The sequence below is a fragment of the Rhinolophus ferrumequinum genome, chromosome 6 (genome assembly GCF_004115265.2).
Source record: "Rhinolophus ferrumequinum isolate MPI-CBG mRhiFer1 chromosome 6, mRhiFer1_v1.p, whole genome shotgun sequence".
Classification (NCBI taxonomy): Eukaryota; Metazoa; Chordata; class Mammalia; order Chiroptera; family Rhinolophidae; genus Rhinolophus; species Rhinolophus ferrumequinum.
In genome coordinates, this window is record NC_046289.1 from 99,689,975 (window position 1) to 99,717,774 (window position 27,800).

A 27,800-nucleotide genomic window follows, 5' to 3' on the forward strand; every position below is an offset into this window, starting at 1 on the left:
CATCAATCAAGGCTCCGGCCAGAGGACGGCCTCCAATAGTCCAGGTAGGGCAGTTTCACACAAGAGGGTCACACAGGTTTGCACGCCGTAGGGTTAGGCAAGGCGAACGGTCCTGCAAAAGAAGGATGAGAGAGTCTGGTGTTCAGCGAGAGTCCCTTTGGTGATGGGGTGTGTAGCGTCAGGCATCCGGACTGGCTGCTGTGACAGTCAGGAGAGGAGGCTTGAAACGCTCTGTCTGGGACGAGCGCACGGGCTAGCTGTCAGTTACGGCCTGAGCGATGAGCCCTCAGAGAGCTCTCCTTTTATGCTCAAGCCTGGGTGCGGTGCCCCCATCTGAGGTCCGATAGAGCCGTCCAGATGGTCACGCTCCACCCTGCGTCTGGAGTTACCCGGTCAGGGCGTTCACTGGTATGCCTTTCACGGATGCTCTGGCATGGCTGTCACTTTGGGACTGACGTAACTATCAGAGTCATAATTAATGCTCCATACACCTGGCTCAGACCTGGCCTCCAAATGCTCCTGCTCACAGGGCTCTCGCCCTGTCAGGAGTGGGGGCATGAGGACTTAACAACTCTCCCCAATCAGGAGCAAACTCTCTCCATGCCAGCAAATCAGGAAGGGCCCCTGGGAAATGCTGGAGGGTTTTTTTCCCCTGAGGCAGACTTTTGGAGGGCCCAGAGGAGTGCTTCCCACAAGGCTTTCAATCAGAGACTGTCATGGCAACGTGCTCCCTGTCGTACAGACGAGGAAACTGAGACTAGAGAGATGCGGGGACTTGCCACCACCGTAGTGGAGACGCTGTGTGTTCAAATCCGGGTCGCCTGAGCACAGCAAGCTCCAGCTTGTTACTTGGTTTGAATGTTATTTTGAGTTGCTTTGGGGACTCAGGCCCTTTCAGGGTCACCCCTTGGCACCACCACTGCTCCGGGTCTTAGACCGTCTAAGGCTGAACCACCACCATACCCCGCGGGAGCCGAGCAGCCCTCGGAGCTCTCTTCCGAGGCTCTAGACCCTCGGATCCCCGGGAGGACCCGGTAGTGCGCCCAGAGCGAGGGACGGGAGGCTCCGCGGGCACGGCGGCTGGGGCTCCATCCGGTCACCTCCCGCCGCTGTAAACAGGCTGCGGCCGCCCTGGGGGCTTCTCCTGCAAGCCGGCCGCCCGGTTACATCAGGCTTCCCAGGAGCTTCCCGCCCCAGCGGCCAGGTCGGCGAAGTCCACGCTCGCCGCGGTGGCCTAGAAGCAGAGGGCTGCCGAGGCGCCTCCCACCGCGGGCCGCCAGGGCAGGAAGGCCTCTTAAGTTTTCTCCCGAAGCTCCTGGGACTTGGTTGAAAGCCTGTTCAGCTCGAGGGTGGGGACTCTGCCGTGGCCGCGCAGGAACTGCGCCTCAGTTTGTGAAACCCGGGCGCTGCGTTAGGTTTGCGTGCCTCCCAGCTGGGGGAGGAGAGATGTGCTGAGCCCGGGGCACCGGCTGCCCGAACACCAGCTGGGAGTCGGAGCTGGGCTCTCTAGCTGCGTAGCGGGTATCCGCAAAGCCTGTGCCCCAGGACGTGGGCTCTCGCCTCCGCGGGTCTCAGAGACCACTCAGTGGCGCAGAGGAAGGATGACTCAGCAGTGTGCTAGCATCACCTTCTCCCCACTTGCTCTTGGGACACCGACTCTCTGAGTAAAATGAAAGTTTCTGCTTGCCATTTCCACAGTGGGTTTGTGCCAGCGCTTGGAGAAGGTATTGGGCTTCATAGCAGGGAGGGAGATTTCTGCCCAAGATGACAGTTTCCACCTCGCAGCTTGCTCAGAAGAGGCAGTGGGCAGCACACACTTGGGAGACCCTTAAGCAGAGCAGGGGCCAGAGCTGGTGTGAGAGGCAGCAGAAGGACGCCTCCTGGGACCTCCAGGACTCTCCAGTCCTGGGACTCCAGGATTTGGTGATTCTCCACATGTGCGGTCCAGTAAGGTAACCACTAGCCACATGTGGCTGTTGGGCACTTAAAATGTGGTGTGGGGACCCCCTCGGAATCTCAGAGTTAGCATGAAGAGTATTTGAAGCTGAAGACATCTGAGTTCAACAGATGCAGAGAAAAGCCTCCTGGGAGCCTCCCTTACTTGACCAAAAGCAGCAACTTTTGGGAAATGAGGCTGCCATGAATCCCCTCTCCAACTTTACTGCCCTGAAGAAGATGAGCGACCATCCATACCTTATAGACAAATATTATCACAAATCTTATCTTCCATCTCTTCTAAAAAACTACTTGTCTTCCTAAAGAAATCTATTTGTTTCTCCCCGCTCCCTTTTTCTAACTTTAATCATTTAACAAGCCAGCTACTTCACTTGTTGGTATGTGTACAAAAACACTTTTTCCCCTCTGTTAATCTGTCTTTTGTCAGTTCAATTCACAGGCCCCAGTAACTGAACCTAAAAGGAAAAGTTTTTTTCCTCCCCTTCAGTGGCTAGTCCTCATTGATATGTGTCGTGTGGGGGACCCTGCTCGCTGCGCCATTTGTCCAGCGAGGCGACCTGCGGGGTCTCTGCTCCCGCTCCCCACATAAGAACGCAGGATATGGTGAGGCCAAAAAGGAACACCCACGGAGCCATAGATGGGGGAGTCACACCACTATATTCTCGCTGGCGGCTGGGTTGGAGACACAGGAAGCAGGAGCCACACTATCCGCAACCCGCTGTCCACTTCTCTGCCAGTCAACCAACCCCACTTGCTAACTGCAATCCGCACTTGCCAGCCACCACCTTCTTGCTAGCCCCCATTTTCTGCTAGCGTAGCCACAGCAGTTATATTAGTGGCCAATGGCTCACTGGTTACAGCTGACGGCCAACTAGCCACAGCTAATGGCCATCCAATCACAGTTGATGGCCATTTACTACCGGAGCCAGCACCTTTCCACATGAGGCTGAGAGCCTGGAAACTGCACTCATGGCTCTGTCCCCACGTATGTATTAGAAGTGTACAATCACACAGATTTAGCATGAAATGAAAAATATTAATAATTTTATATATTGATTACATGTGAAATATTTTTGATAAATTGGGTTAAATAAAATATATTATTAAAATCAATTTCACCTGTTTCTTTTTACTTTTTTGTGTCTACTAGAAAATTTTTAAAAAACCATGTGGCTGGTATATTTCTATTGGATAGAACTACTAAATGTCAGATGACCTTGTTGTATCTTTGGGTTTGGTTTTAGCAAGCAACAGCAACACAGCTTTATTAACCGAATGCTCTGTGCCAGGGCCTGACCAGCTTGGGAAGTCGGGGGTGGAGGAGGAGGCACCATGCCAGCTCCTGAGAAAGTGCCAAGGCCCTCTTGGCTCCCAGCTGAGCCTGGCTGGGTCCTCCTGCAGTCCTGCCTCCCCTCCTCCACAGGACACTCAGGCCGACAGAAGGCTGGGCAGAAGGTTCTGGAGACTGCCAATGCTCTGGGAACTCAAGGAAGGAGCTCCATGAAGGGTGTGGCTGAGGCCAGGAACTATGGCTAGCCCTTGAGAGCTGTTCTCATGGCCGGGACCACAGACGAGCCTTAGCTGCCCAGTCCCAGGCCTCACTGCCCAGCACCTCCTGGCCACCTCTGGGTAGCAGCAGGGCCCACTACTAGCCCTGCCAGCACCTTCTGTTTGATGGAACAGGCACCCCAGCTTGCTCATCCTCCCTATCACCTCCCCTTCCCAAGCTCTGCTTGATTAAAAGATGTTCCTGATAATCAGTCAGGGATACAGGCTGGACTCTGGGAAGGGAAGACATCCCGGACTCAAAGCCAAAACAACAAGAAACGTCTGCAGCTGGTATTTCTGATTAACAGCCCACACCTGGCGATCCGGAAGGACGGTCTTGGTTGGTATAACCCAGGTTTAACCCACGCAGCTGATACGAATGTGACAGCTTTACAGCCCTGTAAAGCTAACCAGACCTGCACATAGTTCAACAACCTTATCTAACATTCCTTTTTCTCCTCCTATATAAACTTTGCTCATAACATCTAACACTCTTATCATGCTCATTGTGTGCCACACACTGTGCTAGTAGCTTATATCTATTAATTCATTTAACTTGAATTCAATTCAATTTCAGGCACAACAGCAACCCTATGAGGTAAGTACTATTGTTATCCATTGTTCACGGGTGAGGAAATGGAGGCACACAGAGGTTAAGTAAACTTGCTCAAGGTCACACAACTAGAAAGGGGCAAAACTCAGATAGAAACCAGGTAGTCTGGCTTTAGTGTTTGTGCTCCAAATCACTTTATTACTTAGCTTCTCCCAGGATTCTGGAGGAAGCTATTGTGTTTTGGTTTCCTTGACTGGTTCCTTTGCTAACCAGTTTATGGCAAACCTGTGACATGTGCTCACAATCTAAAATGTGTCTGAGATTGGCTTTGACAGATTAAAAATGATGAGGTGGGAACATGCCCAGACTAATGGTAAAGAAGAAAAAGAAAAATCCCAGATGAATAAATCTTTCTATCATTCTTTGTCCATTTCTCTATGTGGGTGGGCAAGGGGTCACCAAGAGTGGGTGCAGCTTATTAAAAGATACACTGCAACTGAAGGTGGTTGTGGCCTGGGTAGATAGGTGCCCCTAGCGTAGCGAGCTGCCTGGGTGGGCTCAGAAATGTGGAGACACATCTGGTTTGCAGGGGTGGGGGTCGAGGGCTAAATTGCTACAAATGAGAATGGGAGAATAGGCATTTTAGGCAGGGGTGGGGAGTAGAACCCAAGAAGATGTCAGTGATCTGTGACCTGAGTGGGCTGTGGCAGGACAGGAAACAGCTGATGGGTTTTAAAACAAGATGGCCAGCGTTTAATTGTTTTGTGCTGAGCTGAGATGTTGTTCCTCTCCTCCATCCTGACCTTAGGCCAAAGCCTAACACCAGCAGTGCTTTGTGCCAGTAAGCTGAGGGGCTAAAGGGCCGGGGGTTGGGGAGTTGTGGGGGGCAGTTCCAGCTTGGGAAGGAGTGGGCCTGGAGGCCATGGGCATAGGGTGAGCTGCTGGGCGGGAAGTCTGCCTGGAGAAACATAAGCCACTCAGCCATTCTCAGATTTACGGGGTGGGGGTGGGGGTCACTGGTTTCCTGCCAGTTGAAGGTTGGATAATGCACAAGGGCGTGCAGCCAAAATGGCGTCTAGTTCCTGAAATCTAGCACATGCTCCACACACAAATCTAGCACATGGTCCTGGCACAGACTCTATGCGCCCAGAGTAGTGCCTTTTCTCTGTCCATGTGAGCTGGCAGCAGCCCTGCATGGAGCCTCTGCTGCAAGCTAAGGACATGAGGCCCTTTGGGAAGGAGCCACAGTGTGGGGTCTGGGTCCTCCTGAGTCAGAGAAAGCCCCACCAGGCCTCGTTCTGACTGCTGACGCAGCCTCCCACCTCTGCAAGTGTATTCAGTATGGGGGACCTCAACAACACAGAGATGGGGCCCACGATGGGGGTCCCGAGTGACACAATACGAGCAACAGAGCATCTGAGTTTGCTAATTAGAGTTTTTAAAAAAGGAAGTTAGCGCAGACTCAAGGGTTTGTTCACTTATTTATCCATTCATTCCTATTGTTTATATTGACATGTACACCAGATATATTGGTTTTCTAATTTAGTTTCACAACATTCTGTTGACATAAAAACAGCCAAACCTGTAGAGAATTTTTTATAAAAGTTGATTTGAGCCAAGCTGATGACATGCTATGAAGCAAGCTCTCAAATGCTCTGGTAAATGACAGTTTTGCAGCTTCTTTTATATGTTTGGAATTAAGGAGGAACCACAAGGAAGATTACCTGAAAGTAAAGTGAAAGGAAGCAAGGCAGGAATCTCTCTGATTGGACCATAGGAGAGTTAACAGATTATGAGCTTCCCTGAGGGTGGTTAGGCTCCAAGGGGTCTGAGAAAGAGGTTCACTCTGGCATTTCAAAGGCGCATTAACCTAGATGCACAAGAACAAGGGAAGGGCTGGCTTAAGTCACAGATAAACCTTTCATAGGCCTGGGGGTTGACTACCTACCATGACCTGCTCAGTTAGGAATTTACGATCAGATCACCCTGTGAGGTTATTTTCTGTCACTGAACTTGTTGGATTTATTACAGAGCCCCTTTTTCCATTCACAATATCTTTAGGTATTTTTATTCCCAAATTACGGGATGAGGAAACTGAGGCAAGAGGTAGCTGGGACTCAAACCCCTGTCTGGATTATTCTGGTCTTCCAGCTTGGTAGGGGTGGGGCAGGAGCAGCCTGGGCTCAGACTTTGAAGTGGAGGAGAGGATGAAGGGGGCTGGGTGCACTTCTGGGCCCTAGAGCCACACAGGAGTCATACCCTATGGGGCAGAAGAGGGAATTGTGAGAGAGAAGGCAGGTGAGAAATAGGGAGGGACGGAATAAGGTGCCCTCAGGGCCTTGCAGAAGCAGGTAGAGGCTAGATGGGGTGGGAGGGTGGAAGGTGCCCTGGCAGAAAGTGACGGGACTACCTGGAGGGAGAGGTGGTAACCCCATGCCTCCTTCTCCTCTGGGCTGAGGAGGCAGAAGGCAGTCCAGCTGGGGGAGCTGGGCATTCACCCATCCCTACAGGCCGTCCCCGGCAGTTGTCTGAAGTTGGGGGGGCCAGCCCTGTCCCTGGCAGGTGGGAGTGAGTGAGCAAGGAAGCAATGTGTCGCTTGCTTTTCCTTCAAGGTCTCTTTCCCCCCTCCATAATAAGAAAGGCATAACAGCCCCATTTTAGAAATGAGACAATGGGTCAGCCATGTGCGGTGACTTGCCTGAGGTCACCAAGTTAAGCTGTGTGCAGCCAGGTTACAAACGTGCTTTTGCTACTCTGGTAGAGGAACTTGTGTAAATCCCAAAGCAGGGCAGGCCTCACTTCCAAGCCCAGATCCACCTCTTGGGTTCACCAGCATTCCCTACCACCTCCAACAGCCCCATAGCTGGCTGGGTAGTGGGCATAATCTCCTCAGCTGCCCCCAAATGCTTTCATTAAACACTTTGCCCTCAAGGGCTTCCTGTTGCCCCTTCTGGGAACAAGCAGGGACCGTGGCTCCTGGAGGGTGAGGTGGTCAGCACACAGCGCCCGAGGTGTGGGCCACAGGAAGCCCCTCTGGACCTCCGGAGGGTGCCACTCAGTGGATCATCTGGCAAGGCGGACCGTGCCAGGGCAGCGGCAGCCCCTCTGACTGCCCACTAGCGACAAGGATCCATGGAGTTCAGTCCCTTCCCCTTAAATGAACAAACCCACCTCAAGGTCGTTTGTTCCTAATACTAGGATTGTCCTGGGCGCTTCCTGGCTGTTGCCTCCGAATCAGGATACTGGTAGGAATAGGGAAAGAACAGGGAGTAGGAGGTGGGGTGGGCTGGGCTGGGGTAGCGGACGGAGGGCTGGGAGCCACAGGCTTGAAAGCAGGGGATGTTATTGGAAGGACTGGCCTGCTCCTCTCCTGCCACCTTGAGCCTTTGGAGGAAAGAGAGACTGGGGAGGGGTTTTGGCTTTCTAGCATCCCCACCTTGACTCACAGAACTTCTCTTCCAGAGCAAGGAAAGCAGCCTCCGACCCCATACTTTCTTGGGTCCCAAGAGCTTCTGAGGAAGGAAGAACACAGGCCCCCTGAGTACTTACTGCCTTCCAGGCCAGTTCAAGTGTGTGGGAACACTGGGCACTGGACCCTCACCATGAACTGGGGTCGGGATCATCATCCCTCACACAAGGACCCTGGAGCTTGGAGAGGTAAAGGCCTTGCCCAAGGTCCCACAGCCATGAGTGGCAAGTCGGGTTTTGGGCCTGCCTTAAGTGGTTGGTGCCATTTTTTTTCACCAGACCATCCCTAAGAAGGCAATGCTCATCTCAAGGAAGGAGGCAGTACTGGGGTTTCGGTGCCAGGAGGGCGAAGCAGCACTGGGACTTTCTGGCCTGAACTGGAGACTCACCCGGGAAGCAGGCCCTGCCCCAGCCAAGCCTCTCCCCAGCTGCAGGCTATTTGCCTCTCCTGCAGCTGGGGCTTGAGTCTCATGACTGACCACAGCCCCACGCTGCCTCAGTCTGTGGGCCTCAGCTGGGGGCAGGCTGACTTCCTGTCTGTCTGAATACTCTGCGCTGCGGTTCACACTGGTTACCCAGGATTGATGTGCTCTCCCTCTCCCCAATCCTGAGCAGACTTTGGAAGCCCTGTCCAGCCCCCATCAAGACATCTCTCCCTGAGCCAGTGCAGCTCTGAGTCAGGTGGGGGTAGGGGGTGGGCAAAAGGCGGCTTCCCTTGATTCTCACCTCCTGCCCCATGGCCTGGGCGCCACTGCCACCTGCCTCCCACCCCATGGCACTATTGCTCACCCCACACCTCACCTATTATCCTCTCTGGAGCCTAGGGGCTGTTCCTATTACTGTCCTGATGTTAAAGGTGGGGAAACTGAGCTTAGTCAGGGGACCTGTCAGCCTGCCCGACCCCAGAGCCACTGCTTTGTGCTGTGGCCCCACACACTCTCAGACAGCACCTCGTGTCTCTTGTCGGAGGCCTTCTCTACGTCCACCAGCCACAGGCCACCCCTATGCCGCCTCCACCTCAGCTTCCTGATCTGACCCCAACTGGTTTTGCCTCCTTCCCTAGGAGGCCTTGGGGACTTGGCTGTCCTCCTACCCCTCCCCCTGCCCTGCCCGTCTCCTCATCTCCCAGCCAGCCAGGGGTCCCCAAATAAGCAGAGCTGCTGAGGAGGTGTGTGTGGGAGCTGAGGGATTGCTGCAGGAAGCCCTGTCCTGAGTGGGGCTCTTCAGGTGGCACCATTGCCCTATGCTGGGAAACCCCTGTCAGTGAATGCGGTGGACGGGCGAGCTGTGGGTGCGGGGAGGCCACAGGGGCCTTGCAGTCTCGCCCCTGGGCTTGCCTGGACTTGCCCCAGCCCTAGGCCCTGATGTCATGGAGATCTCCTGGAACCCCTTCCCAGAGGAGCTGTGCAAAGGCAGACAGGCCTGATGAGGTGCTAATTACTGAGCTAACTGAAGCCAAGTGAGCTACATGTGACCTGGTTGACAGGAGGTGGGGACTGCACAAAGGGAGGGGGCTGCAGGAAGAACGGAGGGAGGGAGGCCAAGACCTAGGCCCAGAGCAGGCAGTGTTTGTTCAGGAATAGTTGATTTACTAGGGCTGACCAGCTGCCTTAAAATGCATCCTGGTCTCCATACCATGGCCCGGGCCCGGGCCCAAAGGGACTCGTGTTCTGAGGCCACCCTTGTTGGAAGTGTTCACTGAGAACCTGGAGGGCCGAGTGCTCTCCTCTGGTGGGAGTACCAAGGAGGAAGGAGGCCACTGCCCTGTCCTGGGCAGACATGGGCTGGGTACTATTGGAGGCAGCTTGTGACAACGGAGGTGACGTCACAGAGCTGGGTTATCTTGGAGGGGTCTGGGGCTGTGTGGCCTCCTAAAGGGGCTGGAGACCCCGAGGAGATGGCTTTGTGCTGTGACAGTAGAGGTCTCACAGATGGGGAATGAGACTGACCCCCAGACAGGACAGGGGAGTAGTGAGTTCCACTTCGCTGCAACCAGAAAGGAAAAAAGTGGCACGCTCTTCCCTCCCCGTACTCCCCTCTTCACAGTCTGGGGCCAGACCCCAGGCCTCAGCAGGGTAGCAGAGGGCTGTCAATCACATGGCCTAGATGTCTCAGCCCATCCCAAGTCTAGCCCTACTGGCGGCCTGTAGCTTCTGACCACTCTGCACTTTGCTTTTCAGCCCCTTATTTAGGCTGTTACCCTCACGAAGCATCTCTGCCACTTTCTGTCTAGTTAGGTCTTCTCCACTCTGTGGGCTCTGGTTCCATCTGAATCCCAGACTGCCCTGTGACCTTCTGCCTGACCTCCTATAGCACCCTGTCACCCCTGTTCCTGCTCTTCCAACATCCTTGTGGGGCCCAGGACCCAGACCCAGGTCATCAGGAGAGAAAGGTGGGGGCTAAACACCTCCCCCAATGGAATGCTTGTCCCTACTCTCCTTCTTCCCAGGATGCTCTCAGAACTAGACAAGCTTATGGGTATGAAAGGCCTTTGGTAGTAACAGTGGTTTAATAACATGATAGTAACTGCTCCAATTTTATGAGTTCACACTTCTGACCAGGCATTGTGCTACTGTGTTTCCCCGAAAATAAGACCTAGCTGGACAATCAGTTCTAATGCGTCTTTTGGAGCAAAAATTAATATAAGACCCGGTATTATATAAGACTGGGTATTATATTATATTATATTATATTATATTATATTATATTTTATATTATATTATATTATATTATATTATATTATATTATATTATATTATACCCGGTCTTATAGTAAAATAAGACCTGGTCTTATATTAATTTTTGCTCCAAAAGACACATTAGAGATGATTGTCTGGCTAGGTCTTATTTTCGGGGAAACATGGTAGGTACTTTTCATCCATATCTTCTCACAGCAACCCTCCAGGGCTGGAGTTTTTATTATCTCTACCCTTCAATGAGGAAATGGAGGCTCAGAGAAGCCAAGCCACTAATCCAAAATTACACAGCAATTAAGTGATGGTCTGGGAACTCCCAAGTCACTACCCTCACCATCGGAGGAGGGTTGTTTTTTTTTCCCCAACCTGTTTCCTTCCCCCTTTTCCCTCCCTCCCTGCCTGTTATCCTCTGCCTGGTGAGCTTGCATCATTACTAGGGCCCAGGGGGCCAATTAGGGGCCCTTCCCAAGAGAACTGACTGAGGCAATCCTGGCCCCCAGGGGGCCTCCCAGAGCACAGGTTTTAATTAGCCATCACTGCTCTTCCTAAAACTCTGATCTGCCTGGGCTACACCAGCTCACCATGGCTTTGCGGCAGGAGGCAGGACTGGTGTCCAAAACAGCCAGCAGCACAGCGGAAGTCACCCCAGCATGGGAGGGGGGTGTGCTTAGGCCCCTGTCCCCGCACAGCTCTTTGGTCCCCCTCCGCATTAACTCATTTAATATATTAAATGGATTAATAAAATAAATGGATTAAGTAACTTAATCCATTAAATGGACTGGATAAATCAAACACATTAATATTTGTAAAGCATTTAAAACAGTGCCTGGTACACAGTAAAGGTTATATGAGTGTTAAACTAAAAGAACAATAAAGTCAGCAGGGATGGGGGAGCAAGAGGCAGGGTAGGGACACAAGGTTATTGTTGGACATGAAGGTGACACATTCCTGAATCCCCTGACCATGCGAGGTGGCCATGCGCAGGTTGTCAGCATCTGTAAAGCGTGCAACCCTGCCTCCTTGCAATGTGGGATGCTTGAGGCTGAGTACACAGCAGGGCTTGGGGGAAGTGAATAACAGGCCTGGAGAGGAGACCCTGTGCCAGGCGCTGCAACAAGCATTTTCTATACTGCGCACTGCCTTACAAGACAGGGGTTATAATCCCATTCTACAGATGAGGCAACCAAGGTTCAGACAGGCAATCAGTGTGTCCAGGGCCACACAACCTCTGAGAGGCACAGCAGGATTTAGACCCAAAGCCTAAGCCCTATACACTGGAAATCTGACTCATGGTCTACACCTCAGGCCACAGTGTGGTAGTCAGTAAGGCCACAGAGCCAAAGAGCCCAACCCCTAAAGAGGGAGAAGTGTCCCTTTCTGCTCCCATTCAGCCTTCTGGAAACCTGAGGGCTCTGCGTGTGGGTGTTTCTGTGGAGGACCCTGGAGATCCCTTTCCAGGGGCAGGGCTAAGGGTCTAAGCCAAGACAATAACAGGAGTAACTGAGGCTGCAGAGCTGAGGCAGTGCCCCCACCCTTCCTGGGAGCATGAGGCTTCCCTACCGTGACCCTGGCCTCAGCAGGCCTGGCTTCAGCCTCTTTCCTCATCAGCAGCCTCCGTGCCAGCCCCAAGCCAGAGTTGAGCCCTCCAACGCTGTTGCCTGGTAACCAGCCCTAAGTGACAGAAACCCCAGCGGGCTGCTAATGAGGGGGCAGTGCCAACCACCTGGCCCAGACCCCACTGCCTCAGCCGGCCTCAGGAAGGCTTCCATGAACAGTCCACCGGCCTGCCCACGGTAGGAGGGGAGGGTGCTCCAGCATTGAGGGAAGGGGCCCTGGCAGGGCCAGGAGGAACTAGATTAGCATCCCCCCAAGACCTTTGAACTGGAGAGCTGGGGGAAGGTAATTCCTGATGGAGGCCAAAGGCTGACCAACGAGAGGCGGGCCCTGGGCAGGAGTCAGGATTGTGAACACAGGCCGCCCAGGCCCAAACCACCATCCTGGGAACAGCTGTGCTGCTGGCCAAGGGCACAGAGGCCGGGGGAGGGGATCCCCAGAGAGAGGCACTGAATGGGGAAAGAAAAGGAGGTGATTAGGGAGGCTGGCAGAAGTCCAGGCTCCGGGTAGGGAGGAGCAGTCTGCTGCAACACTGAGGGAGCACTGCATCAGCTTCTCCCCATTTCATAGGGGCTCCCCCGCCTCTTCTCACACCCCCAGCCCCAGGCTGGGGGCCTCCAAGGATGGGTTTGCAGGCAGCATGAGGCATGCAGGTGGAGCTCAGCCAGGTGTTTTTCCATCCTAGGTCTGGGGGATGGGATGGAGAGGGAGAGGCAGTGTCAGAACAAGAAGGTACAGACTGGACAGGCCTTTAGGAGACCTGGGTTCTAGGCCCTCCTGGCCCAGACCCTGGGCAGCTGGTTGCCCCTGTCTGGGCCTCAGTTTTCCCATGTTGAAATGGAGGATGGCAGCAGGCTGTTGCTGGGAGGTTGAGAGGGCGAGTGAAGGATCTTAGGGGAGCTTTGCGAAGCAGAGTCTCCTTCCAGGCCCTTACTGCTGGGCCTGGGGAGGGTTTTCAGCCTTTCTTCCGTTTCAGATGTGCAGAGTCCTCCTGTGCCATGAGCCCTGCTCCCCATAACCACGGCTGACTCAGCTCTGCTGGGCACTGGAGTCACAGCTCAGGCAGACCCCGGTCCTGCTCTGGAGATCCCTCCGCAGTCTAGTAGGGGAGTCAGGCTTGTAATAAGGCAATATTAGCACAGGGAGCTGCAGCTAGCACAAAGATGAGTGTCGAATGCTCTGAGGCCTCAGAAAAGGTGACCAAACCCAGCCTGGAGCTCTGGAAGGCTTCCTGGAGGACGGGGCCTAAGCTGAGTCTTAGAGGCAGACAGAAGTTAGCAAGGAAGGAGCCAGACAAGCAGCCAAGACTGAGGGAGAGCATATTACAAAGCATGGCGGTGTGACCTAGCAAGGAGCTTTGGCTGGCTCTGGGGACTGCAGGGGCAGTTGGGAGGCAGGCAGAAGCCCGAGTGGGGCACTGGAGAGCCATAGAGGCTCCCAGCTGGCGGGGGGAAGTTAGGGTTAGATGTGGGCATTGGAAAGCCCACTCTCTAAGTAGGGAGGGAATGTTTCCCATTGCTTCCAGTACCAAGCCAGAAGCCCCAGTGGCTGGACTCTGGCACAGCCTGAATGGAGGGCCCTCCCCTGACTCAAGGCCCAGCCCCTATTCCTTAGGCCTCTCTCGGCCATGGCAGCCTCATCCCCACACAAGCACTTCCCACACTAGAGTCCCATGGCTGTTTTCCCCCTGCCTCTCTCACTGCACTGGGAAACAGCACCTGGGACCCACTCACTGCTACCACAAAGCCTGGGGGGGCCTCAATATTTGGTAGAAGGAGGCTGTTAATTAATCAGAGAGCTCCCCCCTTCCTTATAGTAAGGTCCCCAAATTATTGTGTGTGTGTTTTTTTGTAGCCAGTAGGCTGGCAGGCGCCATCCTCCAGAGGCGCCCATCCACCTTTCTCAGTCTTTGGGATCCCCCTCTGAGAGACTGATTTCCTCTGGAGGTAGGGGTGGGGCTCCTCCAGAGTTTGGGGGGGTGCTCCTGAATCCCAGCTCACTGTGGCAGGGCTGCCTCCCCAGACTTCCCTGCAAAAGGAAGCTCAGCCTTGCCAGCACCTTTGGGAAGTAGCTCAGCTCACTCCCATCAGATTCCACAACGCTGCCCCACCCCCAGGGCCTAGCCAACCCAGGTGCTCTGAGGCCAGCCTGCCGACCACTGGAGCAGCCAACCTTAGGCTCTGAGTACTTGGGTGGCAGAGGGCTCCTGACCTCCAGCTGTGCTTGAGCCTTCTCTCAGAAGGGTTTGGGGGAATCCCAGCTCCTCCTTTTCTTGGCTATTGGGAAAGACGCTTCCCCCCACCAACCTCTCTACAGCTACCTCTGGTTGAGGGCTTACTATAGAGAAAGCTGTGAACTCATTGAAGCCCTGGTACATATTCCCATCATGCCCATTTGACTGAGGAGCAAACAGAGAAGTCAATGGGCTTGCCTAAGTTTACATAGCTCAGTAGGTCAAACCTCAGTTTACTTGTTTTTCAAACTCTTGCCTCAAATGGTTGTTGTGATTATTAATTGACAAAGTCTATCAAGTGACTGGCACAGAGCCATGCTCCAAGCAGGAGCTCCTTGCCTTGCCCACCCACCAACACTGAGATAGTCCTCTGCTGGGTGGGAGTAGGGGAGGGATAAAGAAGTAGAGAGGGCAGAGAGTACTGTAATAGCAGTCCAGAGGGCCTCCCTGGAGGAGGCAATGTTCATAGCTGGGTCTGAAAGAATTGGGGAGAGCATTGTGTGTCTTGGGGAAAGGTGCCATACTTCTCTATTTCTCTGCCTGTAGTGTGCCTGCCAGCACCACATCTCCCTCCTCTGGGGTGAGAATGAGCTCCTCCGAGAAAGGAAAGAGATTTGTAAACAGCAGGTGTGGTTTCATTAGAGGGAAACACATTGTTGTTAATAACCTTGTAGGTAATGATCTGAGGTTCAGGGAGCTGACCTTTCACCTCACCTCCCCAGGGAGCCAGGCGGGGTAACCAGTGTCTGCAGTGAGGTGGACCAGGCAGGCGTGTGCCTGAGACGCCTGTGCAGACCTGGTATGGTGAGGGAGGTGACGAGTGTGAACCTCCCTCCAGTCTCTTCTATGCTACTTTTCTTTGTTAACTTTGCCCAGGAAGCCCACACAATGACAGACCGTCCCTTCTAACTCCAATATCATTTCTCTTCTCTAAGACTACAGCGTAATAAACACGTGAGGGCTCCCAGGGGAGCCACCTTCTATTGATGATCATCTTTTATCCAACAAAGGCTTGATAGTCACCTCTCTCCACAGGTTCTGAACATGACCCTTGGGGTAAAGAAGAAAAAGGCACGGTCAGGTTCTTCAGGAACTCACAGTCAACTCACACTCTACAGAGCTTCTTACAGCTTATAAGCAATTTCCCACACTAATTTTGTTTGACACTCACCTCTATGAGGCAGATCTCACGGTTCCCACTTTGCAGATAAGGAAGTTGAGGCTCAGAGTTACAAAGTGGCTGCCAAGTCCCCTACCCTGTGTCCTTTCTTTTACATTCCAAGGTGTTTAAGTGATGCTGCAAAGGAATGGACAAGACACTGATTAAAGGAGCAGAACTGCTGTCTTGGTGAAGTGCTCCTGAATTAGGACAAGACTCTGTGGGGTGGAAGACTCTGAACTGGCCCCTAGGGTCCTATCAGGCATATCCTGGCTGGGTGGGCCTCATTCGGGCTCAGAGAGATTGGAGAGAACACCCGGCCACCTGAGCGCACACCTGAGAGTCCTAGACCCTAAGAGTAGAGAACACTGCCTCCTCCTCACCCTCCAATAGCAGGGTGGAAGTGGGGGAAGGGGTGTTGTGCTGGAAGAGTGGGAGGGAAGGACGGAGTTGGTGAGAAGTAAGAGTAGGGAAGAACAAACAGCCTGTAACCGGAGGTTTGACCATGACCGCTGCTCATCAGAACACAGATACACTTTCCTGAGGCTAAGGTCTGGCAGAAGGAAGATCCCCAGGCTGGGAGCCAGGGGATCTGGGTTTTTATCCCAGCCTGCTATGTGACCCAACCATCTCTGAGTCTGCTCCCCGGTTCTCACCAGACTATTTCTAAGGACCCTCCAGCTCTCAACTAAGTGATACCCTCTCCCCTCCCCCACCCCAGGTGACCTCTGGGTCCTCTTCCTATTCTTACCTCCTCCTCAGCTCCAGCTGCTCTAGCTGCTTCCAGACTCTTCAAACCTGTTGCCTCAGGCCTGAGCTGCCTTCTGACTCAGGCAGCCCTGACCTTTGGGATCTGAGCAGGTGGCCTGGGTGGTTTTGCCCCATGAACTTGCTCTGAACTTTTGCATGTCCACATGTATCCCCCTTCTCCACTGCACACACTTGTACCCAGTTCTTGGGAAGACCAGAAACTGTGAGGGACCAGGTTTCTTCAGAGAAGGTAACAGCACCAAGGGGCTTCTCATCCCAAGTCAGGTGGCGCAGAGAGTCAGGGCAAATGGGGACAGCCCTTCCACCCCTCCAGCTCCTCTCTGGGCGACACGCCATTCCTGGCTGGGAATGTTCACCCCATCCCACCTCCCAGGCTACAAGTGCTCAGGCCTTGAGGGAGATTTGCCAAAAAGGTTCAGAGGTACACACGGAGGTCATTTAGCAACCCCCCCAGCACCCTCATTCTTGGCTCACTACAAGGATGGGAAAATCACCCCTTCTTCAAACAGGTGTGGTGCCCTAACAGGAGTTGAGATACATTTGTCTGGAATTTGTCCTTGCTGGTTGCACCGAGATTAGGGGACAGGCTAAGGAGTTCTTCATTCCACTAGGTAATGCCACTAGTACTGACCAAGGGATTCAGAGAACCTACTGTGTGCCAGGTATTTTAATACAACCTCTTCTAAGCCTTACAGCACCACTACTATAATGTAATTCCAGTTTTGCTAAAATAAGGAAACTGAAGCTCAAGAAGGTCAAGTGACATGCACAAGGCCACGTAGCCAGAAAGTGGCAATGAATGAATGATGTAACGGAGTGGCTGAATGGAGGCGTGCGATGGGCGCGACGGGCACTGGTTCGCGGGCACAGACAGTGCGCAGCGCCCCTGGCCGAGTCCCTGGAGCGCTAGCCCACGCAGGCCCCCGACACCCCGGGCTCAAGGGAGCGCAGGCTCCCAGAGGCGCAGCCGGGCTCTGCCCCCACCGCGCCCGCCGCCCCGCCCCCGCTCCGCCCCCAACCCGCCCCGCCTGGGACCGCAGACGGCGCCCGGCGGCGGCGCGAACGGCCGCGAGGAGGGTGGCTCTGGACTGGGAGCTCACCGCGACTTCCCGCGTAGGGCCTGGCCAGACAAGGACCAGCGGCCTCAGCGGCGCTGGAGGATGCTGCCGCGGCCCTGGGCGGCGGCAGCCGGCAGCCTGGCGCCCTACAGGTAGGAGCTCGCCCGCTTGGTCGGCGCGGAAACTTGGGCCGAGTTTGCTGGAGGCGCGTGGGGAAGGGGCAGGCGGCGCTGCCCCAGGGCGCCCCTACCGGCCGGCCCGGGGATGGCGCGCGCCGGGCCTGGGCCAAGGTGGGGCAGCTCCTGGCTGCCGCCGGTCCACAGCCCCCTGCAAACGCGCTGCGGGGCCGGGATCGCGCCGCTGCTCCTACTCTCCCCCGACTTCGAGGCTCCCGGGACCCGTAGCGCTCTGGAGCTCCGGCGGGGCCCCGGCGCAGGGCTGGCGCGAAGGAGCGCGGGCCGAGCCCTGGGACCTCCCGCAGGGTCCGGCTCACGTGGACTGCCCGGGCGGAGCTGAGGGGGCGACGGGGGTCTGGGCCTGTTGGGCGGCGGGCACTGAGGTACCGCGGGGCCCTGGACGCACCCTACTGGGACGGGGCGGCCCTGCGGTTTCCTCGTTACGGCTTGACTCACCCTCTGGACGCAGCCCAGGCCGGCGGGATCGCCCCGAGGCGGTGGCTGCCCGGATTCTGCGGCCAGGCTGCCCCCTGCTCCGAGTCTCCCGCCAGTCTTTGGGTGTCGGTCGGTGGGGGCTCGTTGCGAGGGCCTGCCTGCGTGCACACGTGTGCCGGGGCCCGAGCGAGGCAAGAACGCAGTTCTGGAGGGGCGTGTGTGCAGATGTGGGCCACGCACATACTTGCAGGCACGGGTTTGCATGCGTGGCGGCGGCCTGTACATCAGCCTGCTGGGGTGCACGTGCGCCCTAGTGCCGCCGGGCAGAGCGTGGGAACACCCGGAAGCCCCAAAGCCAGGTCGGCTGAGGGCCCCAAGCAACAAAATTATAGGCGGGGAAGGCGGAGGAAAGTGGGTGGAGGCCAATCCGCTGACCCCTTTCCCTGTACTGTAGCCTGGGCTGCCCACTTTCCGTTCTAGCGAAAGCGAAGCCCAGAACCTCAGCTCCGGGAGGTGTGAGAACACAGGGAGGGGGTCCGATTCAGTCCTCTGAGAGAGGCCAGACGCAGGCCACAGCTGGGCAGGATTACTCTGTTCTTCCTGGTCTTTCCCAACGTCCATCCGGAGAACCCCTAGAGGTGGAAAAGGGAATTGGACCACAAGCTGGCTGCCTCCCCTGCTGCTTAGGGTGGGGATGACAAAGCTCTCTTGGGCTCTTACGGACCCTGCCTTGGGCCCTGGCTGAGCTTGGTCCTCCCAGCCCAACTCCAACCTCAGCCAGCAAACTGGCCGGAAGGATGATGTGATCCTGCCGCCTGGAGTCCCACGCTCCTCCAAGCAATTGCTTGCCGTACCGTCTCACTACGTGTGTCAGGGAAGGAGACACCTACATTTGGCTATTGTGTTGAGTGGGGAGGAGCCTCGCTTAAGGGAGTGTGTACTGTGCTCTCCATCTCCTATTGTCAGGAGGTAAGGTCACCCCCTTCCTCTTCATAGTCCTTTGATGGCTCCCTGGAACACCCATCTCTCTCCTAAAGACTCCTGAGGGTGCCAAGTGGCCTCACCTCTCCTGGCTGGGTCCTGGGGGCCGGGGTGGGGGAGGGGGTTTCAGGAAGTCTCTAGGGCAAAGGGCACACAGTGGGCAGAGCCCAGGAGAGAAAGATTCCTAGTACTGGAGGTGGGTATGGGGAGGCCCCAAGGAGCCTGTGAGGGAGGTGAGACTAGAGCCAGCACTTAATTACTCCAGAGCTCCCCAGGGCGGAGGGCAGGGCTTAGCACCCCACAACCATACAACCCCTTCTTGCAAAGCTGCGTCCCCCTAGGATGCAGGTCCCTGTTACAGGGCACTGCTGTCGGGCCTATGGTCCTGATGCCCCTTCCTGCTTTCTCTGGGGCATCCCTTTTCTAGGCTGGCCAGGAGGTGGGCCAGCTGTCCGAGAGTCCCACCTGGTTTCCTTGGTGCCATTAGGCTGTGATGGGAGTGGGCCCCCATACCACCTTTCGCTTTTCCTGTCCCCAAATGTGCTGGACTAACTCTGAGCCTGTGGTTGTCATTGGCCACCAGCCACAAGGGAGGAGAGAGCTGGAAGAGGGGCCTGGTCTTGGCTTGTTGGTGATAGAAACCTGTGACATCTGGCCCATGACCTAATCATAGCAAGAATGAGCTGATTCCTCCTTTTTAAGCCACCTGAGGGTTTCAGGAAACAGGGTGCTGGGGGAAGTAGAGGCAGGTTAATGTGGCCCAACAGACTGGCCTCATGACCCCTAATGGATCACTGGGTGGTACCTGCTGCCTTGAGGAAACCCACGCTTGACCTCTCTGGGCCTGGATCTCAGTCCTTGCTTGACTTTGCTTCAGGGCCTTAGTCCTTTTCTGGCACTCAGTTTTAACATCAGTACAATGGGGGTAGTTGCCAACTAGTGCTCTGTGGGCGGTATTGGCTCCCTCCCTGGACATTCGCATCCTCCTTCCTCCCCACCTGCTTGTCCTGGTCTTGTGCTGCCCCCATGTGCCTTGGAATAGCCAACTGCAGCTTAGGCACTGAGATCAACACAGGCTCTCCCCTCCAATTTTGGAGACTTCCAGCTGGTGTCACAGCGCCATCTACAGGACAGCTTTGGCTCTCCTGCTGGGGGCGGGGCTAAAGTGATGCACCTGGCCACCTCTGAGGGTCATCTCCACCCTCCGGAACCAAAAACAGTATTTGTGTTGCTCTGGGCCTAGAGACCTGGATTCCAGGCCTAGCTTCTGCCATTTTTAATAAGACTGGCAAGTCAGATCTTGTGTGGAACATAAGTGACTCCATCTTAAAGCTGATCTGCCATCTTGATATCTGGGTGAACCTGGCCCCCTGACCCTTTTCCTTTCCCCTGAGTGAGCTCTGGACTATGTCCACAGAGCTTTGGTCTGATGACAGGATTTCCATGAGTTCTCCCTTCAGGGCAAGTTGCCCTTGATGTTTTCTAGCTCTTAACTTCCTCCGGCACCAGAGCCTCACGGCACCTGATCCCTTCGATCACCCACATTCTCACTGCGTAGGTGAATCAAGCATATGGTCTGGGGGGGTGGAAGGTGCTGGGATCCATTTGTTTTGCTGCCGCCCAGGACTGCATTTCTGTCCATAGGTTCCCTATTAAACTCATTAATCGACAAGCTGGACTTGTCTGCCTCATTCTTTGCTCTTGGCTCTTTTGGCATTTGGGGTTCGCTTTGCATATTTGGCCCTCTTTGGAAACAGAGTGTCACAGGGAATCTGAATTTGTAGACAATGCCCGATTCCACATTTTGGCTGTAGTGGGCATCTTAAGATCACTATGGCATCTTAGAATAAGAGCTTGTCTTGGGAAGTAGGAAGCCTGCCTCTCGTCCCATCTCTTTCATCAGTTACTTTGGGTTGAATGGGTCTCCTCATGTGTATATGGGGGAGTGGAGTAGCCAACGAAGTGATCTTCAGACTATGTCCTGCAAAGTCTGAAGCCCAACGACGGGTCTTGGGAGTCATGTGGAGGAAAGCAGAACAGGGGCTCCTAAGTGGAGGTAGGGGAGTATGTGTAGGGTGGCTGCATACGAATTCATTAACAAAGGGTTCTGCAGCTTAAAAAATAAAGTTGGGAATCTCTGTGTTATATGGCTCATGCATGCATTCATTCATAGTCTTTATTGAGCATGTACTACCGCGTTTCCCCGAAAATGAGACCTAGCCGGACAATCAGCTCTAATGCGTCTTTTGAAGCAAAGATTAATATAAGACCCGCTTGTTTTCAGAGAAACACAGTAAGTGCCAAGTTCTTAGGTGTGGTAAGAAGCTAGCAAGAGCAGTGGTTCTGTATTGCTTACCTGTGGCCTGTTCTCACAGCCCGTGCCTCTCTCCCTAACAGCCCATGCCTCTCCTTCTCTCTTCCAGGTCAGCAGCTGAGTAGCTGGGGCCCCGGAGGGCTTGAAGCCTTCACAGTGATGTCGGAGAAGCGGCCACTGGGCACCTTGGGGCCTGTGATGTATGGCAAGCTGCCCCGCCTAGAGGCCGACTCTGGGCCTGGGCACAACTTGCCCCCCTCTGCTGGTAACCAGGACCCCTGCAGCTACAAGGGTGCCTACTTCTCCTGCCCCATGGGGAGTGCTCCCAAAGTAGGGTCTGAGCGGTTGGCATCCTGGACCCCGTACCCACCCTTGTATCCTACCAGCGTGGCAGGACCCCCACTTCGGGGAGACAACCTGTTGACTGGCTGCCTGCTCTACCGTCCACCAGCAGAGAGCTCTGAGAAGGTGCGGGACCCTGGTCCTGTCGAACTCCTGCCGTTCACTCCCCAGGCTCAGTCCTACTCAGGCCCGCCGCTGGCTGCACCCAAACCTGTGTATCGCAGCCCTCTGTGTTACGGGCTCTCAGCCTGCCTGGGGGAAGGGGCAGCGAAGAGGTCACTGGATGTTGATTGGACAATGGTAACTGGGCCCCTAATACCCCCAGCCGACCCACCTTGTTCTCTGACCCTGGCCCCTGGCAAGGGCCAGTCCCTGGATGGCACCTTCTTGCGTGGGGTGCCAGCTGGGGGATCTGGCAGAGACTCCTCAGGGAGCTTCTCCCCGTGCCAAGCATCAGGGAGCTTCTCCCCATGCCAGACATTCCTGGACAAGTATCGGACCATCCACAGCGCAGGCTTCTTGGCCTCCAAGTACACAGGTCCTTACTCTGGGGACCCCAAGCAGGCATTGTCCGAGGGACCCCCCAGTCCTTGGACCCAGCTGGCTCAACCCCTAGGGCCAACCTACCAGGATACAGTACCGTCCCACTACCCACTGCCCCACCCTCCACAGGCCCTGTCTTGCCCTCCAGCCTGTCGCCATCCAGAGAAGCAGAGCAACTACAGTTCAGTTCCCCCACTGCAGCCTCTGGGAGCCCACAAAGGGGTTGGGTACCCAGCTGGTGGGCTGAACAGCCCCTTCCTGAGGCAGCAGGCAGCCCAGACACACTGTATGCCCCCAGTGGGCCTGGACACTTATTCCTATTCCCCTGCTCCCCTCCCAGCACCCTCACCAAGCCTCAAGCTGGAGCCACCTATCACTCCACGGTGCCCACTGGACTTTGCCCCCCAGACTCTGGGCTTTCCTTATGCCAGGGAGGACATCTCTCTCTGTGGAGCATCCCCGGGGCTCGGAGGGTCACCGCCTTCCCAGAACAGTGTACAGGCTGTGCCGCAGCCCGGTGCCTTCCAGCGGGCGTGCCAGCCTGTGCCAGCCAGTCAGCCATGCCCAGAGCCTGTGAGGCCTGCAGAGAAGCTGGTGCGGGAAGCGGAAGACGCGGTGTGGCTGCCTAGCTGCAGGAAAGAGAAACTCCAGCCCCAGCTCACTGAGCACCCTGGGGCACCCATTGTTATCACGGACAGTCCAGTTCCCCGAACCCCCCCGGCGCTCCCCCCCTGTGCGCAAGCGCGCCGGGCTCTTCCCCGGAACGAGGCTGCGTTGCCCTCAGGCTCTCCGCCCATGCCTATTATTGACAACGTCTTCAGCCTGGCCCCCTACCGTGACTATCTGGATGTGCAGGCGCCAGAGGCCCCAGCTGAGCCTGACCCACCCCCAGCTCCCAAGAACAGCCATGACAAAGACTCCAGGGGGACCCCTCCCACCCAGGAGGCCCCTTCGAGGGTGCACTGCTCACTTAGGGAGGAGGTGGCACTGGACTTGAGTGTGAAGAAGTCTGTGGCAGAGTCTCCTACCAAGGTTCCTAGTCCTGCAGTGCACACCAAGCCCCCTGCAGCCATGGATGCGCCACCCCTGGGGAGCACAGTCTCTGAGGTGCCAGTGACCACAGAAGCCACTCCAAAGACCAACTTCCACAGCTCCGTGGCCTTCATGTTCCGAAAATTCAAGATCCTCCGGCCCGCACCCCTGCCTGCAGCTGTGGTCCCATCCGTGCCCACCTCAGCCCCTGCCTCCACCCAGCCTTCGCCCACCCCTACATCTGTGCCCATCGGACTGCAGCTTCTCACCCAGCCCTTGCCCATGGCCTGCTTCGACCTGGCGCTGCCCAGTCCTCCAGCTGTGGCTGTGGCAGCCACAGGCCAGACGTCTGCTCCATCGCCTTCTCCACCTCAGGCTCCGACCCCAGCTTCTGCCCCTGCCACAGTGGACTCCCCAGAGCAGCACTTTGCAGGACTGCATGAGTCCCTATGTGACGCCATCTCGGGCTCGGTGGCCCACTCCCCGCCTGAGAAGCTGCGTGAGTGGCTTGAGATGGCCGGGCCTTGGGGCCAGGCAGCGTGGCAGGACTGCCAGGGTGTGCAGGGGCTGCTGGGCAAGCTGCTGTCCCAGCTGCAGCGCTTTGTGTGCACACAGCAGTGTCCCTTCCCCCACGTGGTGCGGGCTGGTGCCATCTTTGTCCCCATCCACCTGGTGAAGGAGCGGCTCTTCCCAAGGCTGCCCCCTGCATCCGTGGACCTGGTGCTGCAGGAGCACCGCGTGGAGCTCCGGCCCACCACACTGTCCGAGGAGCGGGCGCTGCGGGAGCGGGCGCTGCGGGGATGCACCTCACGCATGCTGAAATTGCTGGCACTGCGCCAGCTGCCTGACATCTACCCTGACCTGCTAGGCCTGCAGTGGCGGGATTGTGTACGCCGCCAGCTGGGTGAGCATGCAACTGCCCCAGTCGCCACCGGAGCTGTGTGAGTGACAGGTGTGTGGCCTGTGTGTGTGCTCACAGCCAGAGGCTGAGGGGGTCCTGGGCCTCTGGAAAGGGCAAGGAGGCCCCAGAACTTGGGCCAGCGGAGGAGCTGGCCTTGCGGGTGGGCTCTGGGCCCCCAGGCATCCCTGAGAGCCTTCATAGCCTCTAAGCCTCTGAACCTGCCAATTGCTCTGTCCACATGGAGTCGCATTCCTGGCCATCCTGGCCCTGCATCCTCCCGAATCTGCCCCCCTCCTCTGCTGTGCTTTCTGTGTCTTTGCTGCAGGCTGCTTTGGGCTCTTGGGGTCTGCCCTGGCCCTGTTTTCTATCTGATGTCATTTCCCTTGTCTAGACCACTCAGCCTTCCCTGTTCTGAGCTCCAGCCCCAACACGGTTGCCTTCTCTGGTGTGCAGTTTTCGGTCTTCTCGAGTATTTGCAGTTACAAAAGTTTCCCAATAAGTTGGGGCCTTGATTTGCAGTTCGCTTTTCCCAACTAAATGATGCCTCTAGTGCGTTCTGTGTCCTGGGCACCACCCAGTCAGTTCAGTAGCTTGAGCTTGCCCCCAGGAACTGCTGCGGTGTCACATAGTGTGACACCATCTCACTTCTTCCTCCAGGACTTTGGTGACGGTGCCCCAAGGTGTCCGTTGCTGCCTCTCCTGCCTCAGGAGATCTGGTATCAATGCCCGAATCCCACTCTGTCTCTCCCCACTCCCCTGCCTTCTCACCACCAAGTCTGTCCAGGCAGCCTTGAAAGCCCTGGGCTCTTACCTGGTTCAGGCTCCAGGTCCAGTGGAGAAGGGTCTGGGGTAATGAGGGGCAGGTATGGAGCTTGCAGTCTGGGTGGCAAACATTGCTGACCCCGAAGCACTTAAGAAGTTGGGGTATTTGACCTAACGGTTAAAAGAAAATATAAATGTGAGCTTTCTATTTTGAGTGCGAGACTGCGGGTGGGTGTCATGCATCATTCAGAGGCTGCCCCAGCCCTGTCTTCTCCCTGTACAATTGGCTGTCTGTGGCCCAGAGACAGACGGGTCATTTTCCCTGGGCTGCCTGCTGGACAGTGGGGCCCAGGCTCTTCACAGTCCGTCTGCTCTGAGTGGCCCTTTAAGAGTTGGACCTGGTGAGAAAATGGTGGGCCCAGCTTCCTGCCACTGGCTGGATTTTGGTACCCCTGTCCCCACTACCTCGCTGAGCTATGGGTCCTCCCCACCATCTTGGGGTGCCATGCCTCCGTGGTGTCCTTAGATAGTGTTCCCCGGGCACCTCCTTTCTAAGTAGGTATGTTTTTGGTCAGGAGCCCCCTCCCATACCCCGCTGTGTCTGGGCATTGCTTTCACGGCAGTCCCTGCCTGTGCTCCAGCAGAAAGATGGTGTCCTGTGCTGTACGGCCCTCTCTCCATGCCTCAGTGTCCTCATCTGTACAGTGGGCCTTTGGACCAGGCTAATGGTTCCTGGCCTGTTGTGCCCCTTTCCTCTTGTCTTTGCACCCGAACAGCTTCCCCTGCGCGGTGTCCTCGCCAGATAGAGCTCTGGCATCACCGGGGAGAAGCACGCCCCGTCAGCGTATGGGCCCATGTAGGGAAGAAGGGTCTGATTTCTGTCACCCTGCTGGGGCCGTGCTCGCCTGGAACAAAATAGAACCACTGGTCCAGATGGCTTTGGAGGCCAGGAGATAGGACCAGAGGGTGTTAGGGTCTGTATCCTGACTGTGTTCATTTTCCAGGTGACTTAGAGGCTGAGGCTGGATCTGTGCCCTCCTCCTCAGAACCCACCATGGCTAGAAATGAGCCAGAGAGCCTAGCCCTGGCCCAGAAGTCTTCCGTCTCCAAAGCCAAGAAGCCCAAGAGGAAGCCACCAACCCCTGGTCAGGAGAAAGCAGAGGCGACTGCTGGGGGAGGGTCCCGCGGTTCCTCACCTGTTCCTGCTCCCAGCACCAATCCATCCAGCTCCACACTGAGGGCCCGCTTTCGCAGTCTGCTGGAAACCGCCTGGCTCAATGGCCTGGCACTGCCCACTTGGGGCCACAAGACCTCAGGACCAGCCCAGCCAGCGCCCCACGCACAGCTTTTGGGCAACAGGAGCCATTACCTATAGTGATGGTTGATGGTGGCTGGTGCTGTTTGGACAGCTGCTGTTTGGGGATCACTTTCTGTACCCCCTCCCTTCCACCTGCACAGCTGTCCAGGGCCAGGAGTGGACATGCCCGAAGAGTTTCTCTGGCTCTCACCTGCGCGCGCCCCCCACCCCCCGCTGACATGACAGTCCCTCAGCTTTTAACTTGAGGCTTGCTCTTAGAAAGGACTATTTCCTGTTTCTTCTTGGAGAAGATGTGGGTTTTAGAGCCCACCTTACTTGGGCTTGGATCCTGGCTCCTGTTTCTTGCTGTGTAACCTGGCAAGCTACTTCCTCTCTTGAGCCCTCAGTTCCCCATTTGTAAAACAGGACAACACAGCCTACCTCACAGGGTTGTTGTGGGGGTGATGCCTGACACACACCCATCACGGTTTTCTCTCTGCTCCCTCCCTAGGACGGGCCCAGACCCCAGGCAGAACCTTCCTCCAGTGGGACTTGGTTATCTTGGAGTGGTACAGTAGACAGTGTATATGACGCCCACACTTTCTAGAGTCACCCCAGGGTTTGGCCTGTAGCTCCCTGAGGGAGCCTGCCCCTCCCCTCCCTTGCTACAGGGGTGCAGGGATATGGCCTGGGGCTGGCATCTTTGTTCTGGGCCTGCTGCTCTGAGGAGGTCCCAGGCCTGTCCTGAATTGACACTAGTGACTTCCCTGAGTTGCCAACCCCACCTGGTGTGTTATCCCAAGAAAGCTGTGTGTTTGCTGGAAGCCAGGCAGCTGCAGGGACTGGAAGGGACAGGCTGAATGATGACAGCTCAGTTCTGGGAGGTCTCCAAAGATGTGGACTGAGGATGTCGCTGCTGTCCGAGCTGGAGCACCACCAGCCTGCTGTAGGTCACCTCCTTACAGTGCTAAACTGAGCCCAGAGGCTGGCAAGCTGGGCTCGTGGCCTCATTGACGTTTGTAATAAGGGTGTGGGCCCTGGAGAGGGGCCATTAAACATTAAAGCATTTGGGTTGATTTTGGACCTGCAGCCTGGCTCTGTGTGGGGGGGTGGGGGTGGGGGACGGGGGCAGGTCGTAAGTTTAGTATGTCATCACTAGGTGCCTAGCCTTTCGCTGGAAGGTTGTAGCTGTCCCTGCTCCCAGCCCAGAAGGCTCTCCATCAACCTTGTTCCAGCTAGCTCTGGTCCTGTAGGCCCTTGTCTCATGCCCCCTGGGCAGCCAGTTTTCTGCTTGGGAAAGCCCCTCCCTCCTGACACCTTTCTGGGTCCTGATGGCTGTTGGTCTGTAGCTCACTCTGCCTGGTGAGAAATGCTGGTCACCAAACCCCAGGACATGCCCCTCTCCTAGGACCAAGGATGTGCCCGCCAGTCGCCCACTCCCTGTGCTGGTGTCTTGATCCTGCTGAGGGACAGCCCTTCCCACACTTTAGTTGGGCTTCAGAGGTTTGTTGTCAGCTGCTGAGGGGGCTTCCTGCGTGATTTCCATTTCCGCCCCATCTGCTCCGGGGGCTAGCCTATCTTGGTGGTTAAGTCCAGTTACACATCCCTCCTGCACACAGCTGCATTGTGTCTTAGAGGGCCATAATGGTGCTACATGACTAACTGGGTTAGTCTTGTAGCACTGGACCCAACCAAGGGAGGTGGCTGCTCCCCACGGGACAGCTCTGTCCTGGGAGCGTCAGTCTGAGGGCAGAGACCTGGCCTTGCCCTGTGGAAGGAACTATGACTGTCCTAGGAGCCCTAAGTTGCTGAGGCAGGAACAGAAGTGCTCAGGACTCGTCTGAGGGAGGCCGTGCTCCCACCAAAGCCCATCCTTGGTGAGAGCTGAGGGAAGGGAGGTGTGTGGTGGAGGGAGCTTAATGTGCTGGTCCTCCCTCAGGGAAACGACTGAGGCCCACTCGT

General features: G+C 55.9%; 2 protein-coding genes across 7 annotated transcripts; one reads left to right on the top strand and one right to left on the bottom strand.

Annotated features, from left to right (window-relative positions):
- On the bottom strand, positions 1-18,305 carry LOC117023270 (collagen alpha-2(I) chain-like). 3 transcript variants are annotated; one of them, XR_004423174.1, is made up of 3 exons: positions 17,688-17,826; positions 15,239-15,364; positions 14,935-15,117 (listed from the first exon to the last, which is right to left on the bottom strand). XR_004423174.1 is itself a non-coding variant. In XM_033107732.1 (2 exons), exons 1-2 carry the CDS (start codon positions 18,285-18,287, stop codon positions 56-58), a joined length of 657 nt encoding a protein of 218 aa, XP_032963623.1. In that variant the 5' UTR covers positions 18,288-18,305; the 3' UTR covers positions 1-55. The 3 variants fall into 3 exon arrangements, 1 of the variants encoding a protein (XP_032963623.1); XR_004423175.1 differs by lacking the exon at positions 17,688-17,826 and adding an exon at positions 15,978-16,043; XM_033107732.1 differs by lacking the exons at positions 14,935-15,117; positions 15,239-15,364 and adding an exon at positions 1-112 and having other exon boundaries at positions 17,688-18,305.
- C6H15orf39 (chromosome 6 C15orf39 homolog) lies at positions 17,042-26,914 on the top strand. 4 transcript variants are annotated; one of them, XM_033107728.1, is made up of 3 exons: positions 17,042-17,207; positions 21,071-23,782; positions 25,546-26,914. In XM_033107728.1, the coding sequence occupies exons 2-3, from the start codon at positions 21,121-21,123 to the stop codon at positions 25,914-25,916; spliced, it is 3,033 nt and encodes a 1,010-aa protein (XP_032963619.1). In that variant the 5' UTR covers positions 17,042-17,207; positions 21,071-21,120; the 3' UTR covers positions 25,917-26,914. The 4 variants fall into 4 exon arrangements, with proteins under 4 accessions (XP_032963619.1, XP_032963621.1, XP_032963622.1 ...); XM_033107730.1 differs by having other exon boundaries at positions 21,071-23,830; positions 25,546-25,681; XM_033107731.1 differs by having other exon boundaries at positions 21,071-23,819; positions 25,546-25,681.
- The last annotated feature ends 886 nt before the right edge of the window (positions 26,915-27,800 follow it).

Bases quoted from the DNA above. Each gene is read 5' to 3' on its own strand.
- LOC117023270 (XM_033107732.1), bottom strand. From the start codon at position 18,287: ATGGACGTTGGGAAAGACCAGGAAGAACAGAGTAATCCTGCCCAGCTG. The intron at 113-17,687 runs GTGAGTCAAGCC...CTTCTTTTGCAG, and splicing joins GCCTGGGCTGCGTCCAGAGG to GACCGTTCGCCTTGCCTAAC.
- C6H15orf39 (XM_033107728.1), top strand. From the start codon at position 21,121: ATGTCGGAGAAGCGGCCACTGGGCACCTTGGGGCCTGTGATGTATGGC. The intron at 23,783-25,545 runs GTGAGCATGCAA...TTCATTTTCCAG, and splicing joins TTGTGTACGCCGCCAGCTGG to GTGACTTAGAGGCTGAGGCT.